The following is a 20,757-nucleotide window of genomic DNA, read 5'->3' as shown; positions in this document are numbered from 1 at the left end:
GTGTCAACTTGACACACCTGGGTTGAGCAAGCCTCAATTAGGGAATTACCTCTATTGGAGTGGCCTGAGGCCATGTCTATGGAGTATTTTTTTTGATTGTTGAGTGATGTGGGAGGGCCCAGTCCACTGTAGGCAGCGCCACCCCTGGGCAGGTTGTTCTGTATTGTGTAAGAAAGCAGGCTGAACATGGACCAGGGGAACAAGTCAGTAAGCAGAGTTCCTCTACGGCCTGTGCTCAAGCTCCTGCCTCCAGATTCCTGTCCTGAGTTCCTACCTTGGGGTCCCTGATGAACTGTAATCCTGGAGATCTAAGCCAAGTAAGCCCCTTTCTCCTCAAGTTGGTATTGGTCAGAGTGTTTTGTCACAGCAATGGAAAAACAAACTACAAAAAATACTGTTTTTTAGAAAATGAAGAAAATGGGGCTGGAGAGATGGTTCAGTGGTTAAAAGAACTGGCTGTTCTTGCAGAAGACCTGGGTTCAAATCCCAGCACCCACATGGCAGCTAACAATCATCTGTTAACTCCAATTCCAGGGGACCTAATGCCCTTTTCTGTCCTCCATGGGCATTGCAGGACACAGGTGAACTTACACACATGCAGGCATAACTCTTATATACATAAAAATAAATAAAAATTTTAAAAGAAAATGAAGAAAACAAGGTTCTTTGACAAGCTTGGAAGAGAACTTAATAGTTTTCAAATAGTTAATCATACAGTTATTAAACACATAATATTTGGCTAGCTCAAAGTGGAATACAATAATTCTGCCTTAAACCTTAGGGAATACGTTCCATGAAATCTCAGTGGATATCTAAAAAGAGAGAACTGAAAATTCCACTTTTTCTTTTTCCACTGCATGCACGTATGTGTGCTTTTGCGTGTATATATGCATGTTTGCATGTGTGTGGGCATACAAGTGTGTATTGGTACTTGTATATATATGTGCATGCATGTGAAGGCCCTTGGTGAATGTTGGGAATCATCCTCAATCACTCTTATCTTGTTCATTTTGTCAGAGTCTCTCAATAAAACCCAGAACTCAATGATATAGCTAGTTTTGCCAGACAACTTGCTCTGGGAATCCCCTTGTTTCTGCCCTCTGAGGTTGGAATTACAGATGGGCCACTGTGTCCACCTGACATTTCTGTGGATTTCTGGGGGTCAGAACTCCGGTCCTCATGCTTGCACTGCAAGTGATTTAATCACTAAGCAATCTTCCTAGCACTCAACTCCATAATTTAATACTCTATCTTAACTAGCAACTTATCAGTGCATGCTGGCTATCATGTTTATAATTTGAGATATGACAACAACAACTATTTTTCCTTGTTTAAAATTCATGGCCAGAAGATGCATTATACTGTAGATCCTGGCAATCTCAGTTTTTCCCCTTAGTTTCACCTTTTAGAAACACTTTATGGCTTCTCTTTGGAATATCTGAATTACTGACATACCATATAGGCTTTGGGGAAGAGTACTGTGATACTGAAGCAGTTATTTGATATCTGACACAGCCACAAATTGATAATGGGTGGTTACTGTGTAAACTGTGACTACAAGGGACAAAAGTATTCATGTGCTGGGCAGGATGGAGCAGTGTGATGAGATTTCATCAAGATACAGCAGTGTGCAATTTAAAATTACGAGTTACTTAACTTTGGAATTTTGCATCCAATAGTTTTGAACTGTGGTAGTTGTGGGAAAAAAAACCACAAACAAGGAGACACATGAAATATAGTAAGCAGAAAGAGGATTCAATAAAGTTTAAGGAAAACAAAGTTGCTGACTCATGTAAGATAAAGTCATATTTTTGTTTGTATTGTTGCTGTAACAAACTGCCACAAACATGGTGGGTTAAAAAGCATAAATTTATCCTACAGTTATGTAGATAATAAATCCAACATAGGTTGCATTGGGCTAAAATCCTATTATCTGGTCTATGTTTCTTTCTGAGGGTCTAGGGGAGGATCCCCTGTGCCTATTGGTAGGATTCAGTAAAACCAGTAGGCTTGAGATTGTTTCCTTACTAGCTGTTTCAAGCTTTTTGCAATTACCTACATTTCTTGGCTTATAATCTTCATCTTCAAAGCCAACAAAAGCAGGCTTAGTCCCCCTCAAAACGCCAGTCTTTCCCATCCTTTATCACTTCTCTCTGATCTACTTTCTGATAATCTTCCCTTTTTTTAAGAATGATGTGATTAAACCAGATCAACCCAGATGACCCAAGATACCCACCCATACAGTTCAAGGTCTGCAACTTTAATTATACCAGCAAATCCTTTTTGCCATGTAGCCTGACTCACAGGTACTGGAGTCTTTGGGGGGGGGAATATGAGTATTATATACTTTTTACCATACAGAGATTCCAAACTTAAGTCCTTAATGGTAGTAGAAACTCCCTTTTCCTATTTACTTTATCTTTACCATGTCAGGCAGCACTTATGGTCATCAGAGGGCTGCTATGTAGGTCAGTAACAACAAAGCCTACATGCTTCCTTGTTACAACCACTGAGAACATTCTTCACTTTCCCAGGACTTTAAAACAGATCTCATACTGCACTCTCCACTGAACTATCCTGACTAAATTTGTACAATAATAAAATAATAAGGTGAGGATAATAAGACAAAGAATGGTTTAGACTATGTAAGATCTAGGATTGTTAAAAGACTGTAAATTACTACAGTCTATAAATACCCTTCTTCTAACATATCTACTTTCAAATGGTTATACCACACAAAGTACTTTTTCACACAGAGAACCACCCCAAATTCCATCTAATTCATACATTTAACTATCCATACATGAAGTGTGTTCATATACCTTTATTTCTAACAGATATAAATATATATAGCCATAGAATCAACACCTATTTAAACAACGTATGGCTAAAGGTTAAATTATCTGCACTCAAAATACAGCTGTGGAAAAATTACCAGAGAATGACATTTAAAATGTTTAAAAGTGACCTATCTTAGCCTCTCCCCTATGTCCTGGGAAGCTAGACAGATCACAGGGCATAGGGAAGAACCTAGTAGTAGTTTTCTATTAAATAGTTATTGTATTAAATTGACTCTTAATGACTTATTGTCATACCCATAGATTAATGCTATCTCACAATTCAACAGAGAAGTTTCCTTATGTAACAGATGATGATTAACACAGAAACCCACAACTGGCCAACATGCAGAGACCAAGATGCTATAGAGTGTTTATTCCTAAATAGGACACCTGTACCAAACTTCTGTCTCCCAAGGCTCAGGGATCATCACAGAAGAAGGGATGAAAAATTTTAAGAGCCTGAGGTGGTAGATGACCAAAGGAAGCAGAATTTTCCAGACAGCTGGTCATTTACTCATATAAACTCATAGCAAAGCAACAGTGACAGCATGCAGAAGTCCAATGTAAGCTCAAACAAGAAAAAAATTCCAGCCTAGACATGAGGTAAGAAGCTCTAACATAAGAAACTGTGGCAACCAATGAATGCTGGGAGGGGCAAAGACAGTCTCTTTTAAGCATGGGATTCTTGGTAGGTTAATCAGGCTCCAGTGGTTGGACCCACTCTGAAGGACATTTGGAGACACAAATTAGACCCTACAGGCCTCTGTGTGTGTGTGTGTGTGTGTGTGTGTACACAGAATACATTAAATTGGGCAGGGGCAATAAGAAAAGGTGTGAATAAGGGGGAGGACTTAAATACCATCCAAGTATATTGTATGAAAATTGCAAAAATTCAATAAAAAACAAAAATAAATAGAATACTTTTAAATGAATAAGAAGTGTTTAGAAGTAGGTCTGGAGAGGTGGTGGCTTAGTGGTTAAGAGCACTGGCTGCTCTTGAGAAGACCCAGGTTTGGTTCTCAGCACCTTCATGGTGGCTAACAACCATCCTTTAACTCCAGTTCCAGGGCATCTGATGCCATCTTCTGGCCACTGTGGGCAATCCTGGGTGCACTTACATACCCACAGTAGATAAATCAATTAATTAAGAAAAAATGTTTAAAAGTGAAGAATGACACTGCAATGATTAGTGTCAACTGGCACTCAATGCAAAGCATATCCGTCTATAAAATTAGGTCACATTCCTTGCCCTCAAAGGTCCAAAGGCTGGTAACCATAGCAGGAGAACCTAGACAGACAATGGTTGAGATTAAGAATTTTTGTTTCCTGGTAACAAGACTCAGACTTCATTATATAAATTTGAATTCACAATGACTTTTACTTGGATTTTAATTTGGAGCTGTATGTTTCTTCCACTCTTGCATTTAAAAACCATTTCCCAACCACTGTGTGTGCCACTTGTGTGTACATGTGCTTGTAGAAACCAGAGATTGATGTTGGGTGTCTTCCTGAACTTCTCTCCACCTTAGTTTTTGGAGACAGGGTCTTCCAATGAAACTGGAACTCACTAATTCAGCTTGACTGGCTGGTCAGAAAGCTCAGGGGATTCTCCTTGTCTGTGTTTCTCTAGTGACAGAATTACAGGTATGCTGCCATGCTTGGGCTTTTATGTGGATTCTGGGGGTCTGAGCTCAGATTTTCATACTTGTGAGCAAGCACATTACCAAATGAGCCATCTCCTCAGCACCATTTAAGATATTTGTCATATAATTTGAGTACTTATAATTACCAGGGAGAAAATATTTAAAGAGTTATTTAGGGAATATCAAAGGTAACGAACCTGTGCTTTGCCATGTATTTCCTGTTAAGCTGTTCTTTTAAAACTTGTATTAATAAACTTTGGAAAAGATGAATTTGCTAAGTTAAACTTGCAAAACTGAACTGTGCAAATGATGTCATAACCAGAAAAGATCATTTTTACCAAATGTGAATTTTCTAGGATTTAAAATTTTTTTTTCTTTCATTGAAGAAGGAAATAGTTATGGCACTCTAAACACATTGAAATTTTTGTGTACTTTCTCCAAAAAAAACTACAGCCTCATGAAATATATGTACTGTGCCAAGATAATCACTAAGTTCCCATCTGAGAACAGTGCATGTGGGGTGTCTTTCCCCTGAACTATATATAATCCTTTCCCCGAGCTATATTTGTATTTTGGAATAACTTATCAACAGGTATTCCTTTCCCAGTACCACATTTCCAGGTGACATACTGACAACAAGTATAGACCATTTAAACTACCTTCAAAATAACTTTTCATAAGCTCAGGTATCAGGCTTATTATGTAACTCCAGATTATCACCAGGGATCCTATATCCATGCACATATGGGCAGCACTAACTGCACTAGTGGGTGATAAAAAGAAAAACAAGGTGGGGCATGAAGTTGGGAGGGGGATGTGGTGGCAGGAATCTGGAAGGAGTTGAAGAGGGGGAATGGGAAGTGGGTATGATCAAAATTCATGCATGAAATTCTCAAACAATAAAAAAATCTTTTTTTTTTAAAGGTAGGGCCAGCAAGAAGGTTTGCTGAGTAAAGGCACTTGCTGCTGAACCTGACAGCCTGAGCTTGATCCCTGGAACTCATACAGTGCACAAAAACTGAAACAAAAAAATTAAAAAATAAGGTGGCGGAGTGGCAGAGTAAGGTACCTGAAAGTCTATCTCTGGCCGTTTTACACTTACACACACACACACACACACACACACAAAGAGGGAAAAGGACCCACACATACACACACACACACACACAACACCATCAGAAGAAGGTATATGAAATCTGATTATATTAGTGTATGAAACACATCTCACTTAAAATTTTCAGTATAAGAGATTATGAGAAGGTAATAATATGTAATGATTTCCTTAGTAATTATTTGTGTGTGTGATGTATGTGTGTTCATGTGTATATGTGCAAATACCTAAGGTTGATGAGGGGAACATCCTCAATTGCTCTCCACCTTGTTTTTAGTAATAATCTCTCTCAATTAACCTGGACCATATCCATTTGGTTAGGCTGGCCATCAATGAGCTCTAGAAATACACCTGCGTCTACCCCTACCATACCTCTAGCTTCTGTTACATACTTCATTCTCTGCCACACCTTTTTATTTGGGTGCCGGGCATCAAACTCAAGTCCCCGTGATTACACAGCAGGCATTTGACAAGCAGTCCTTCCTTAGTAATTATTATTAAATCAGGTGTGTGGTTTCTTAGCAATACTTATTATGTCTCTAATGACAGAAATAAGTAAGCATGACTTCCTGGTAAAATCAAAGGAAACATAATCTCAAACTTATCTGAGCCATATGAACTTACCTCTTAGCAGTAAAATTTTTCTCCAGATCCTCATTATGAATAAGTTTTGAATCCCCAAACTGCCATGTGAATTGCAGATCACACCTTAAATCAAGCCTGCACTGCCTTAGAGTGCCATGTATGAAACTGTACTCTCTAGTATTGGTCCAACAAGGAGACAAATAAACTAAAGGTAAAGAAATGAGAAAATAGTTACTTGTGTTTAAAATGACACTGTACAATGATAACTACATACCTGACATAAAACAGTGAAATGTTTGGCAATTTCATTAACAACTGAAGGCAACAATTTACATTTATGGTACCACAGTTGAGGTAAATGAAAACATTAGCCTTGTTTTTTTCCCATACACAGATGTATAGTTCTACAATTTAGGTTACTAATTTTCAATGTAAGTCATATAATGACTCCACAATGTGCATAATTACACAAGCCTAGTAGCTTCTGTAGCACTTCTTGGTCTTTCCCAAGCAAAGACAGGCATACACACATATAGCTGATTATTATAATATACGGTAGCTATATTCCATAAGCATCACAAACACTGAATTAGTATTATTCTATCATTCTTAGGGGAAAGTACTAGGTTCCTTTAAGAATCTAGTTGAGTTTCCGACAGTCTAAATGTCATTAGTATTACAATCTATTGTCAACATCCTTGTAAAACACATCAGTTTAAGCAGTGTTAAAGTTCCACATATTCCCTTTCCTGATGAAACATTTGGAAGGTATTTAAAACTTTCTCCCTCGATATTTTAGAAGGTTGAAGCAGGAGTATTGCTGAAGCTTAGTAGTTCCAAGGCCAGATGGTGCAACTTAGCAAGATCCTGCATCAAACAAAGGAGGTGAAGCGAACATTGTTTAGTCAGTTTTATTAAGTAATTCATCTTATATATTGCTGAGTTAAATTTGCTTATACTTGTTAGGATTTCAATTACTGTAATAGTAGTTCATGATTATATACATACATGTGAGTATGCATGCATGTATGTTTGATTTGGGAACCAATAAATTATTCCATTCATTTTTATTTTTTGGAAGAAAACTGTACAGAATTTGTATTCATCTTTAAATGTTTAAAAATCTTCAATGATATCTGGGGCCTGGAGGTATCCAACAGCTGAGTTAAATTTAATATATAATAGTTATAAGGCTACTTAAAATAATCTTTTTATTATTGTGTTTTGTACCTATCAACAAGCTGATCAATTTCCTCCAAGTTGTGATTATGTATACAGATTTTCTTGGTCTTTTTTTGAGACAGGGTCTCCCTGTAGCCCCGGCTGGCCTTGAACTCACAAAGATCTAACTGTCTCTGCCTCCCAAGCACTGGGATTAAAGGTGTGCCCCACCACACCTGGCTGTGTATACAGATTTAATAAAAATCTTTTCAACACCCCCCAGCAGGTAGCGACAACATGGTAATTCTTGGTAACTCACTGCATGTATCCTTTTTCCTTTGTCAGACTTGCCAATTTGTCAATTTTATTATTTATTTCAAGTAATGAACTATTCCTGTTTATTGATTTTCCTTTCATCTGCTAGTTTGGGGCTTATCGTACTGATGTTTTCCAGTTTTTTAAAAAGATGGAAGTTTAGATTACTAAGCTTTTCTAATATGAGGATTTAGTATGAAAAATTTCCTTGCTAATAATGCTTTCACCATCTCTCAAGTTTGGTATGTTTAATTTTATTTTTATTCAGTTCATGTATTTATTTCCCTTGAAATTTTAAAAAATTTTAGAAATGTGTTGTTTACTTTTCAAGTGTCGAAGAATTAACCTTTGTTTTTTTTGTGGGTTTTGTTGTTGTACTTTAAAATATATATATATATTATTTTTATTTTATGTATATGAGTGTACTGTCTGTATGTACGGGAGTGCACCTGCATCATGCAATGCCATGGAGGTCAGAAGAGGGAGTCGGATTCCTCTGGAACCGGAGTTGGATTCCCCAGAAACTGGAATTAAGGATGGTTTGTAGCCGCCATGTGGGTGCTGGGAATTGAACCCGGGTCCTCTGCAAGAGCAGTCTGTGTTCTTAACTACTGAACCATCTCTCCAGCCCATTGTTGTACTTTTGAGACAAGGTTTCCTTATAGCCACAGCTGGCCTGGAACTTGCTGTGTAGAACAGGCTGGCCTCAATTTCACAGAGATTCACCTGCCTCTGCCTCCTGGTTTACAGAACTCTGGGCTGACAGTCTCTTTCTTCATTTGAAAATTTTATGCTACTTCCTTAGGCCTTAATGGTTTCAAATGAAAAATCAATCATTTTTCCTTACACAGAATATTTGCTTTTTCTCTAGTTGCTTTTACAGTATTTTCTCAGTCCAGTTTTTACAAGTTTGGTATGCTCTGGCATGGCATGTTCAATATTTGTTCAGCTTCTTGACTGTGTAAGGTTAAGACTTTTGCCAAATTTAGGAAATACCAAGCAAGTATGTTTTCAAGTATTTCTCAGTCCTGCACTCCCCTCGCTTCCTCTGGCACTATGATGACAAAGATGTTAAATCTTTCTGTTACTGTTCATAAGTTTCTGGGGTTCTGTTCAACATCACCCCGCCCCCATTTTCTCTGTGATGTTCATGCTGGATAATTTCTATTGTTCTACATCCAAGTTTACTGATTCTTTCCAGTCTGTCTCATCATTCTCTTGAATCCAACCAGTGAATATTTCTCTTCCTTCCATGTTTTTAGAGCAGTGAGAAGTTCACAGCAAAACTTTAATATAAATTTCCCCCTTATCTTAGGCTTCCACATATGCCAAGACACTTCATTAGCAACATCTCCTACAGAGTGGTACATCTGTTAAAACTGATGAACCTATTCTGACATAAAATTATGTCTGAGGTACTAGAGTTTACATTGAACTTATTCCTAGTATTACACTGAATGGGTTTTGACAAATGTATGAAGGCAAATACTTTATCACACTGATTATGACAGCATCATCATAACTTTGTTTTCTATCCATTTCTCTGACCACCCTGGCAACTGATTATTGTATCCATACTTTCTCCTTTTACAAAATGTTAAACTGGAACCATAAATTATGTAATTTTTCATATTGGTTACTTTAACTTAGTAATACTTAAGTTTCATCAATTTCCTTCACACGGGCTCATTCCTTGTTTCTGTTTTTAGCACTAAGTAACATTCCTTTTTCTGCATGCTTCACTTGGTTTATCTACTAATCTACCAAAGGACATCTTGGTTACTTTCAGGTTTTGGTAATGATGACTAAAGCCAGCATAAACACCTACACACAGATTTCTGTGTAGACATTAAGTACTCAATGGATATGGGTAAATACCAAGAAACAGAACTTTTACAGCACAAAAGAGCAGCACTGTTTTATATCCACACCAGCAATGAATCAAGAGTTCCTACTGCTCCATACCCTCCCCAGTGTTTGATGTTCTAGATTTTGGCCATTCTAATAGGTGTGTAGTGGTTATCTAACTGTTTTAATTTTTATTTCCCCAATGACACGATGTAAAGCATATTTTACACAATTATTTTCCATCTACCATCTTTGGTAAGGTTTCTCTTAAGGTGTTCGGCCTATGTTTTGTTTTTTTATTACTGCTGCATTTAAGGGTTCTTTATTTAGTTAATAGTCTTTCATCTGTGTTTTCTAAGTCTGTAGTTTTGCCTCACTTTGCATTTAAGGGTTCTTTATTTAGTTAATAGTCTTTCATCTGTGTTTTCTAAGTCTGTAGTTTTGCCTCACTTTATTTTTTTAATAAATTTATCTATTTTTTATTTTTTGACTTTTTTTGAAACAGCGTTTCTTTATACCATCAGCTGGCCTGGAACTTGCTATGTAGACCAGACAGGCCTTGAAGTCACAGAGATTCGCCTGGCTGCGGCTCCTGAATGTTGGGACTTAGAGGCTTAAGCCACCATGCCTGGTTCCTAGTCATATTTTTAAAAAGCCCTTGCCCACCACAACTTCCGGAGACCTGTAAAGAAACTACAGTCTTGTTATCAGCTTCAATAGAGTAGTGGTAGTTCTATAATCCCAAGGAAAAATGAAGAGTGATTAATATGTCCCTCAGTTGTCTGCTGATGTGATTAGAAGCCTTGACACATGCCTGATGGCAACTAATGATCATGAATGATATGATTCAGCAGTCTACTGTATTCAGATCATGTAACTTTTGGTCTTATTTTGATGAAGAGAGTATCGTTTTTGTAGGCAGAGTCTATGCCAGTTGGCATCTCTAAGTTGTAAACATCTAGTCTGAGATCCGGAAGAAATACCAAGTCCAGGAAACATTCTATAAAGTCATTTTCTGGCCTCAAGTTCCTTAGTAGGTCTGGTCGTCTTTCAACTTTAGGAAGTCTTCTCACATTTTCTTTTTGCAACACCATGGGGTTAGTGTAACTAATGGGAATACTAGGACTATGTGTCTGCTCCATTTAGTGCTCAACTATAGGCACATGTGTATTTAAGGAACCAAAGACCTGTGTTCATATAATGTCAAAATAAATGTAAGACCTGATTTCATATAATGTCAAAATGAATGTAAATGAATTAGAGAAATACAGTTAAATTCTTTTCCCATATACTGTAGAAACGTTACCTTTCTCAGTTGTCCTCCTGATCTTTGGAATAGTGAATTTCTTCAAAGAACTAACTTCTGTATTACTAGTTAATGAAGGTTCACTGTTTGAGGTCATTTTCCATGTCTTGTGCTTCACATTATCTCTCATTTCCATTTTGTTGGTGGCCTAAAACCCAAAGTTATTAAGAGATCAATAAATATGTAAATTGTATGACAGTAAAAAACTTAAGGGGCTGGAGAGATGGCTCGACGGTTAAGAACACTGGTTGTTCTTGCAGAAGACCCGGGTTTGAATCCCAGCACCCACATGGCAGCTAACAACTGTCTGTAACTCTAGTTCCAGGGGATCTGACAGCCTCTTCTGTCCTCCGTGGGCATTGCACGATATGAGTGCACTTACTTACATGCAGGCAATACATGCATACAGATAAAAAATAAAAATAATAAATATTTGCTGGGCGTGGTGGCTCACGCCTTTAATCCCAGCACTTGGGAGGCAGAGGCAGGTGGATCTCTGCGAGTTCAAGGCCAGTCTGGTCTACTACATAGTGAGTTGGTCTTACATAGTAAATACAAGACCAGTTGGGGCTATAACAAAAAAAAAAAAAAAAAAAAAAACCAACCAACCAAACAAACAAACAAACAAACAACCAAAAAGAACTGAGTAATAATATATTCTTGGAAATCCTACTGTTAATAGGTTTTAATTCTAGTTTGTCAGGTTATCTCAAATGGAAAATCATTTTGTATGTCAGAAATAATTACTTTTTATCAGCAGATCTTTCCTTTGTGATTCACTGAAGTATAATTTGGTAAGAAAAACCCATCTATTTTGAAAAAGCTTAAAAACTTGCAGCTGTAAGAGTTTTCAAAAATGTGGTAAAGTTCTTGCCAAATATTCTATTCTGTAAAAGTTATTTTTCCTATACAACCATGTTACTAAAATGATTCTCTTTAAATCACAATCTCTGGATTTAGGAGAAACTTTTGAGAGTCATAAATCAATTATTGATGACTATTCCTAGTGTTCACTGATATCTAAACAAGTCAACTGTTCAACTGGCTGTTGCTCCATAATATTATTCTATAAATATTTAACATGACATCTATATTATACCTATAATAATGAATATAGTTCTCCTTGTTTTTCTCTATATCCCCCTTTTTTTTCCTCTCAAACCATCAACATTCTCCAAACATTGATTCCTAATCTCTCAAGTAGAACTCAAACTAGATACTAAGTGAAGCTACGGAGCTCCCACATAAAGAAACACAGGAGAGCAGGCATTTTCATACCATTCCACAATGTGGTTCACAAGACGCTTGATACCTATCAATTGCTTAGTTCAAACATTACATCGTAATGCAAATTATGAGACAGTAAAATTCTATAGAAGATCACAAAGGTATTTCCCCCCAAGTCTCTATCATTTCTGTGCCCTCTGTGAGAGGAAATCTTGCAATGTTCCAACAATACTTAAAAGTAGGAAGTGGATGAACAACCCCACAAAGAAGAAAATTAGCCTTTTCCTCATCTAACCACACTGACAAACACTAGTGGGATACTTCTTCCTAACAAGAATCCCTTGTAATACACAGCTGCAGTAAATGAGGCCACGTCTAGTTGGCAGCTTAGTAAGGAGAAGGAAGAAAAATCTATTTAGAAAAACATACTACAAAACCCCCCTCCATCATGGCTTATTATCAACAGCATGTAAGGTATGGAACAACTGGTTGAATATACTTAAAAGCCAAGTGCTGAGACAATGCTCAATATTGCCTTCACATTTAAAAGATGTATTCAGAAATGGAATAATGATTTAAATAGATGGTTTCTTACAAAATATTCCTGAAGTAGAATTAACTAATGAACGAAATTTCTGAAATCTGTTCCTCAGAGCTTAGGACACTATGTTGTCACAAAAAGCTAATTTTTCAAATGTGTATGTGTATACTGCCTGCTTGTAGGTAGTAGGTATACCTGTGCCGTGCAATGCCCGCGAAGGTCAGAAGAGGGTGTCAGATCCCCTGAAACTGAAGTTACAGATAGTTGTTAGCTGCCATATGAGTGCTGGGAATCGAACCCAGGTCCTCTGCAAAAGGAGCCAGTGCTCTTAACCTCTGAGCCATCTCTCTAGACCCATCACAAAAAGCTAATTTTAAAAGCTGATAAAGAGGTGCATTTGTGGTACAATGGGGGTCACTATTCTCCATTAAATAAGTTGCATCTTTTAAGTTTCCAATTATCAACTTTCAAGTAGAAATAACATCCTTCTTTTAACTTCAGTTCAAATAAATCAGTCATGTCTAAGTAGTAAAAGAAAATCAGACATTTTTACACTCATCACAGATCCATATCCATTCCATTTATACTATTCTTTTTTTTTTTTTTTTTTTTTTGATAACGGGTCTCCCTGTAGCCCCAGCTGTCCTGGAACTCACTATGTAGACCAGGCTGGCCTTGAACTCAGAGAGATCCGCCTGCCTCTGCCTCCCAAGTGCTGGGATTAAAGGCGTGCGGCACCATGCCTGGTCTTATACTATTACACCCATGTATAAATATATAACATTATATATGTCATACACAATAGTCCTACAACTACTATATATTTATACATATATGTTTTACTTTGATATGTTTAAAATAAAATCAGGAAGTCTGAATCCTAAGGGTTCATGCTGAGGCATCCTCTGGAGTACTAGAAGTATTCTAGATGAATAAAGAGTAGGAAAAATAAATTCTAAAAACTTCAGAAACAGCTACTGTACAACAGACATAGAACTTAAGCACGAATGAATAAAAAATAAGTTGCCTCAAAACTTAAGTATCTATTCACATAGGTTTAAAAAGTATGTATTATGAACAACTTTGAGCCCAAATACTTATAAATTCTTGGAAAAATGTAGCTTACTAAAATTGATTCAATAAGGGGCTGGAGAGATGGCTCAGTGATTAAGAGCACTTGCTGCTCAATCATAAGGATCAGAATTCAGATCCCAGCACCCTCATCAGGCAGCTCACAAATGCCTGTAATTCCACCTCAAAGGGATCTGACTCCCTCTTCTGGGCTCTATGAGCACCCATAGAGACACATGCACACACATAAATAAAAATAAAATATAAGCCAAGTAAGTAATTATTTCAATAATGCACCAAGTGAAATGAAAAATTCACCTGTCATTTTACAGAGTTTAACAGAAATCAATAGAAGCATTCATAACCTGACTTTAAATGTGTACTAAATATTTATAGCAAATTGGTAAATGTAAAAAGTATTCTTAAATGAGGCATGGTGGCTCATTCCTTTAATCCCAGCACTCGAGAGAGGCAGAGGCAGGAGGATCTCTGTGAGAGCATGGCCAGCCTGATCCACATGGTGAGTTCCAGGCCAGCTGGGGCTACCGGGAGACTCTGTCTCAAAAAGACCAAAAAAAAAAAAAAAAAGTATTCTTATTAACATTAATAGTAAAATAAGGATACCTGCTTTTAATACTTCTTAACAATGTGAAGAAATTCACAAAGGCTGAAGAAATAACAAGTATGAAAAACTTTTTAAAAAGTAATGGGGGAAAAGTGAAAGAGCATTCAATGGGTTTGGCAATGTCTAGGAGTGAAAGAGACTAACAATTCCTGAGAGAAAGCTCAGACCCAAATACTAAGCAGATTAAGTAGAATGTTACTTAGGAAGGCAAAAATGTAATAATGGATTCAAATTCTGGTTCGACAAAGAACACTGTGTTAGGAAAAATGCCTAACTCCTCTGTGGTTAACAACAGTGTCTACATTATGTGGTTACAGGACCTGGTGCATAGTAACTGCATAAAACTAAGCATAAATATAAATCTGATGCTGTTCTATGGAATTTTGAGTTTGTCAAGTACAGTAATGTAAAGGTAAACAGTACAGTACTGTAAAGATAAATAGAAGTCAAGTAAGGTCTATTTTAGTTCTGCAATTAACCAGTGATAGAGACCTTGGGCATGTCATTAACTTTACAGTGCATTATCTTACATGCATCATGAATGATTATATATATTTTTCAGAGACAAGCTGATGGCAAAAGAAATAAATCTTTGTAAGTTGAATAAAGATTTAAACACCTCAAGTTCTATTTATTGTGTGTGTGTGTGTGTGGTGTACACGCACGTGCACGGACGTGTGCATATGTCTTGGTGTGTATGTGGAGCTCAAAGGACAAGGTGAGGGAGTCGTGCTGAACCATTCCTCTGGTCCCTCAAGTTCTAGTTTAAGAGGGCATTTGTATTGAGTTTTCTAAGAATATTTATATAAATTAGGAACTTGTACTCTTAGAACCATTAGTTACACATGAAAAATTACTAAAAACAAAGACATCCCCCCCTCAAAAATTTTTTTCAGTTGGTCACTAATAAAGACTTTACTGGGACAACTGTTTCAATGGAACATCAATGGAACAACTCTAAGAGTCCAAGATTTTTCTTAGTAAGACTCAACTGCTAACAGTTGTGACTGTTTTCTACTGAGGAAGCAGTTCAAGACAATTTAAAACTTAAGTGTTAGAAAGTTTTTTCAGTTATCTTTCAAACTTTCACATATGCCATCTTTTTGTTAGCTTACTTAACACCTTAAAAGTTATAAAATTACCCCTTTTCACAGAAAGAATATATTGATTTCAAGGTCTTCTGAAATTAACACTGTTCTGTTTTTACCTTATTCTTACAATTTCATTTGTGCCAAATAACACTAATTGTGCTACCACTGAATATACTCTAATGAAGAAAGTCTACTTTGAAGTCTTATCCACTTCATATAGTATCCACTACTATAATGAAAGAGTTCCTGTTAATAGTCTGTATGTTTTTGAACTTCAGTCACAAACACATAAATTCTGTATTCTGCAGAGTTCTAAATGATGGAGACCTATAATTATTTCTAGTAAAATAAGACTAAATCAGATCATGTAGATGAAAAACAACGTAAATACTTAGATTAAGTCAAGGATTTCTCAGTTGAGATTTCAGTGCAACCTTTCATTTTCTAGATTTGGCTTTGCCACCTACAGCCTGTGGGTTGGATCCAGCCTTCTGCCTTTATAGAGCTACATAAGCTAAAATGTTTTACATTTTCAAGTAACTGGAAAAAAATTAAGAGTATTTCATGTGACATAAATAATTTTTTTAAAAAGTGACAGGGTCTCACCATGTAGCTTACTGGCCTGGAATTTTATGTAGACCAGGCTGGCCTTTAACTCACAGAAATTCACCTGCCTCTGCCTCCCAAGTGCTGGGATTATAGGTGTGTGCCACTACACCTGGATCACATAAATAATTATATGAAATTAAAATATTAGTGTTGGTAGTAAGTTTTATAAGGAACACAGCCATGCTCCTTCATTTACATATTGCTTATGGCTGCTTTCCCATTAGCAGAGCATAGTTAAGTGTGACAAAGACTCATGACATACTAAGACAAGTATTTACAACCCAAGCCTTTTTTTAAAATGTTTATTTATTTGTGTTTGTTTTTGTCTTTTTGAGACAGGGTCTCTCTGTAGCTGCAATTGGCCTGGAACTTACTATGTAGACCAAGCTGATCTTGATCTCACAGAGATCTGCCTGCCTCTGCCTCCAGAGTGCTAGTATTAGAGGCGACCACACCTGGCTCTACCCAAGTCTCTATAGAACAGGCTCAAACTTGGACACTTAAAAAATAAAGTTTACTAGGTTGTGTTCGGCCTTGTCTAGCACACCTCTCACTATCCTCAGTCCAGCTTTGTTAATCTAACCTAAAGAGAAACCTTCAAAGTAATCAATGACTTTCACATCGGTCTCATAAGTAAACTTCTGGCTCATAACTTACATGGCCTCCCTGTATTTGATACACAGACCAATCTGTTCTAGAAATAATATAGTCATCCAGACTTCTATAACTTTACAATATTGATTTTATAGCTACTTCTCAGGTGTTGCTTTCTTAGTCTCTTAGTTTCTCATCTTTTTCTAGTTGGCCTCTATCATTGCTTTATTTTTTAATGAAAAAAGAAAACGTTCTTTTTATTTACTTAAAATATTTCATCAATATAACCTCTGAAAATTTGATTCTAAAAAAATCCCACAAACATCATGAGGATGAGGATGAAGCTAGTGGCAAAGCACTTGCCTATCATGTTCATGATGCCTCAAGCTTGGTCCCCAGCATTACAAATAAAAATAAAATCCTGCAGTTTTAATTTGCCTTTCATTATCTGTGAGGTTGAACTAGTTTTAGGTTTCTGTAGATCATTTGTTCCTACTTTTTCTCTACTTATTTTTAATGCAGAAAATATTTGAATGATTTGTAGACTATACAAAAGAAATAATCTGTCAAATAAGTTACATTATTTCTTTTAATTTTGTTATCTTCCTCCGGTAGAAAATCATTTTTGTCTGCCATATGTATTATAATATTTATCTTTTATTTTGTTTATGGCATCTTCCTCTCATAGAAAAAATTTTATGTGGTCTTATTTCTCGAACTTTTATTATATACTGTCATCAGATACATAAGATGGCTAATCTTCACTGTCAACTGAACTGCATTTGGAATCACCTAGAAGACACATCTCTGGCTATATTTGCAAGTGTGTTACAAAGAGGTTTAACTGAAGATGACCTAGTCTGAATGTGGGTGCCACCATTCCATGGTCTAGAGCATCAGACTCAATAAAAGGGGAAAAAGGAGGATGCCAGTTGAGCATTCATCTCTGTTTTCCTGATTAGGGATGCACTGTGACTATTTTTTCATGCTCCTGCCACCATGCCTTCCCCACCATGATGGGCTGTATCCCTTTTAAAATGGTTGCTTAAGTTGCTTCTGTCAGGTGTTTTGTCATATCAATAGGAAAATACAGCAAGCAACCAAGTACCAGTAGCTCCATAGTTTTACCCTTGATAGTAGCAGCAGGCTTTTTTTTTTTTTTTTTTTTGCCAACCTAACAAATTTCTTGTTACAACTAGTTTGCATTTAACACAGCTTTAAAAAAAAAGAGCGATAGGGTCTCCCTGTAGCCCCAGCTGGCCTGGAACTCATTATAAAGACCAGGCTGGCCTTGATCTCATAGAGATTCACTGGCCTCTGTCTCCCGAGTTCTGGGATTAAAGATGTGTATTATCATACCCAACTCAAGTTTTTAACCACCTTTCTATCAGCTTAAGTATCTGAAAGAAAGCTTTATATGTGATACTAGTTCTTTTGTCAGTTACACTTGTTGCAAGTAATTTCCCTTGGTTTATAAACCTGCCCTTTCCTTGTTTTGAGCGGAAATGTTTTATAGGCACAATTATGTTTTCCTTTATCTTTGGTGCTGTTTTGCTTTTGATCAACTTTAAGAAATGACTCTCCTCAAATTCATAAAGATAAATCCAATCTGGGCTGGAGAGGTGGCTCAGTGGATAAGAGTACTGGAAGCTATTGCCAAGGACCTGGGGTTTGGTTCCTAGAACCCACATGGTGGCTAACAACCATCCATAACTACTCTTCCAGGAAATCTGATGTTCCATGGGCACTGCACAACATGGGTACCACTTACAAAAATGCAGGCAATACACTCATACACATATGATAAAAATCATAAATGAAATATTTTAAAAAGATAAAATCCAATCTAGTCCTCCAAAACACAGATTTCCCTCCTTTAAACCTGCCTAACTTTCATATTTTGTCTTGGGTTTGTAAAAAGACTCCTTTTTCCAGATGAATATTAAACTGTGCTAACATTTATTTCAATAGCCTTTCCTGTGCCTATACGTGATGCCATCTCTGAATCAACCTGCATCATATGTATGAATTCTGGGCTTTAATTTCACTGATACGTTTCTGCATCCTTGTTTCAACACTATACTTAGTAAATCTTGATGTATGTTTGAGAAAAGCCAAAATTAAATAGGAAAAAATTCTTTTTTTAAATGTATGTAACCACTATTTTTTTGGTCTTTTTGAGACAGGGTCTCCCTGTAGCCCCAGCTGTACTGGAACTCACTTTATAGACCAGGCTGGCCTTGAACTCACCAGAGATCTGCCTACCTCTGCCTCCCAAGTGCTGGGATTAAAGGCATGCACCACCACACCTGGCTTATGTAAGCACATTTTAAAATGTTTTACCTAATAAGAAATCTTGCTTAGTTTTCTTTTTCCTTTTGGAGTTAAGTTCTCACTATGTTGCCCAGGCTGTCTTCAAGCTCATGATCCTCCTGCTTGAGTTTCCTGGGTGCCAAGATTTCAGGCATGTGTCACCATGACTACTTGTTTAGGTTTCACTGATTCTAATGCTCAATTATGGGAGAAAGTACCCTGTTGTATTAGTTTCCCTATCTGTGAAGATGGTGTATTTCTTCACTTATTCATGTGATTAATAGCTTTCAGTAAAGTTTTATCTTGTAAGGTATTTTTTTTTAATCTTGTAAGGTATTTTTTTAATCTTGTAAGGTGTTTATTCTAAGATATTTTATAATTTTTATATGCCTGTACGTGGTATCTTTAAAAGCCATATTTTTGAGCTGGCAAGATGGATCAGCAGGTAAGGTGTCTGCTGCCAAGTCTAATGACTTGAGTTTGATTCCCAGGACTCACACAGGGGAAGAAAGAGCCAACTCCCGAAAGTTCTCTGATCTCTAAACATATATTGTGACACACACAAGTACAAGTACACACAAAATTAAAGATTTTTTTAAAAGCTACTCTATATTTACAATCAGTATGTTTTAAATGATGATGATAAAAACCTAACATGTTTATAACACGAAGTTATCAGACACTTCTAAATGCTTTAGAAATATATTGGTCCACTTCGCAAAATGTCCCTATCTGATATTCTTATTTTAAGTTAGAAAACAAGTGCAACGAAAGTTAAATAATGTGCCCAAGGATACATATTCTGGAAGTGCTTTGAATTCAGAAGTCAAAGTCAGTAGTGTAGGACCAGAGTGAATGGACTTTAGTGGACAAACTAATTTTTGTTGAAACCAATTTCTATATGTTGGTTATCTAGCAACTTTATTAAATTCTTACTAATTCTAGTAATTTGTTTTCATAAACAACAATATCCTGTATGAATGCAACTGGCTTTCCATATGTGTGTTCCAGATGTACAGATTCAACCAACCATAGATTAAGAAAAAATGGAGTTAGGTCTACTGTGTGCTGAATATATACACTTTTATTCTGCCACTCCCTAACAACAGTGTACAATGTTTATATTTTTATTAGGAATTGTAAGTAAGCTAGATATGATTTAAAATACACAGAAATATGTGTGCTGTTATATGCAAACACTATACCATTTTATAGAAAGGACTTGAATATACATATATTTTGGTATGGGAGGGGGTATCCCGAAACCTGTATTCTATAGACAGCAGTGTATGATTGCATAGTAATGACTTACAGTTTTATTCCATCCTCATTAGGAATTGTAAGTAAGCTAGATATGATTTAAAATACACAGAAATATGTGTGCTGTTATATGCAAACACTATACCATTTTATAGAAAGGACTTGAATATACATATATTTTGGTATGGGAGGGGGTATCCCGAAACCTGTATTCTATAGACAGCAGTGTATGATTGCATAGTAATGACTTACAGTTTTATTCCATCCTCTTTCGTTTTTTTTTTTTTTTTTGTGTGTGTGTGTGTGTGTGTGTGTGTGTGTGTGTGTGTGTGATGAGTAGTCACTAAGTTGCTCATCTGAATTCCAGAACTTCAGTAATTCTTCTACCGCAGACTCCCAAGTAGTTGGGATTATTACAGTTATGTGTGATCATGCATGGCCCTTTCTGATTCTCTTTCAAGTTATTTTTGTGCGCGCGTGTGTGTGTGTGTGTGTGTGTGTGTGTGTGTGTGTTTAGTATAGTGCTGAATCAGCTAATTATGGTAGACATCTTGGCCTTGCCTCTGATTTTAAAAGGGATGTTTTAAACCTTTTACAACTTATGATAAACACTATTT

The 20,757-nt window shown here is 36.6% G+C and overlaps 1 protein-coding gene across 2 annotated transcripts in view; it reads right to left on the bottom strand.

Annotated features, from left to right (window-relative positions):
• Tex15 (testis expressed 15, meiosis and synapsis associated) overlaps window positions 1-20,757 on the bottom strand; it is a 78,609-nt gene that overhangs the window by 41,673 nt on the left and 16,179 nt on the right. For both annotated transcript variants that reach the window (XM_029569267.1, XM_017801073.2), the window contains exons 3-4: window positions 10,810-10,957; window positions 6,219-6,384 (exon numbers count right to left, since the gene is read on the bottom strand). In XM_029569267.1, the coding sequence (XP_029425127.1) occupies window positions 6,219-6,384; window positions 10,810-10,945 (302 nt within the window). In that variant the 5' untranslated portion in view covers window positions 10,946-10,957. The remainder of the gene's footprint in view (window positions 1-6,218; window positions 6,385-10,809; window positions 10,958-20,757) is intronic.

This window comes from Nannospalax galili, unplaced genomic scaffold (genome assembly GCF_000622305.1).
Source record: "Nannospalax galili isolate Female #2095 unplaced genomic scaffold, S.galili_v1.0 scaffold680, whole genome shotgun sequence".
Taxonomy (NCBI): domain Eukaryota; kingdom Metazoa; phylum Chordata; class Mammalia; order Rodentia; family Spalacidae; genus Nannospalax; species Nannospalax galili.
The sequence above is the reverse complement of the archived record's forward strand: the minus strand, read 5'-3'. Positions and strand labels throughout refer to the sequence as shown.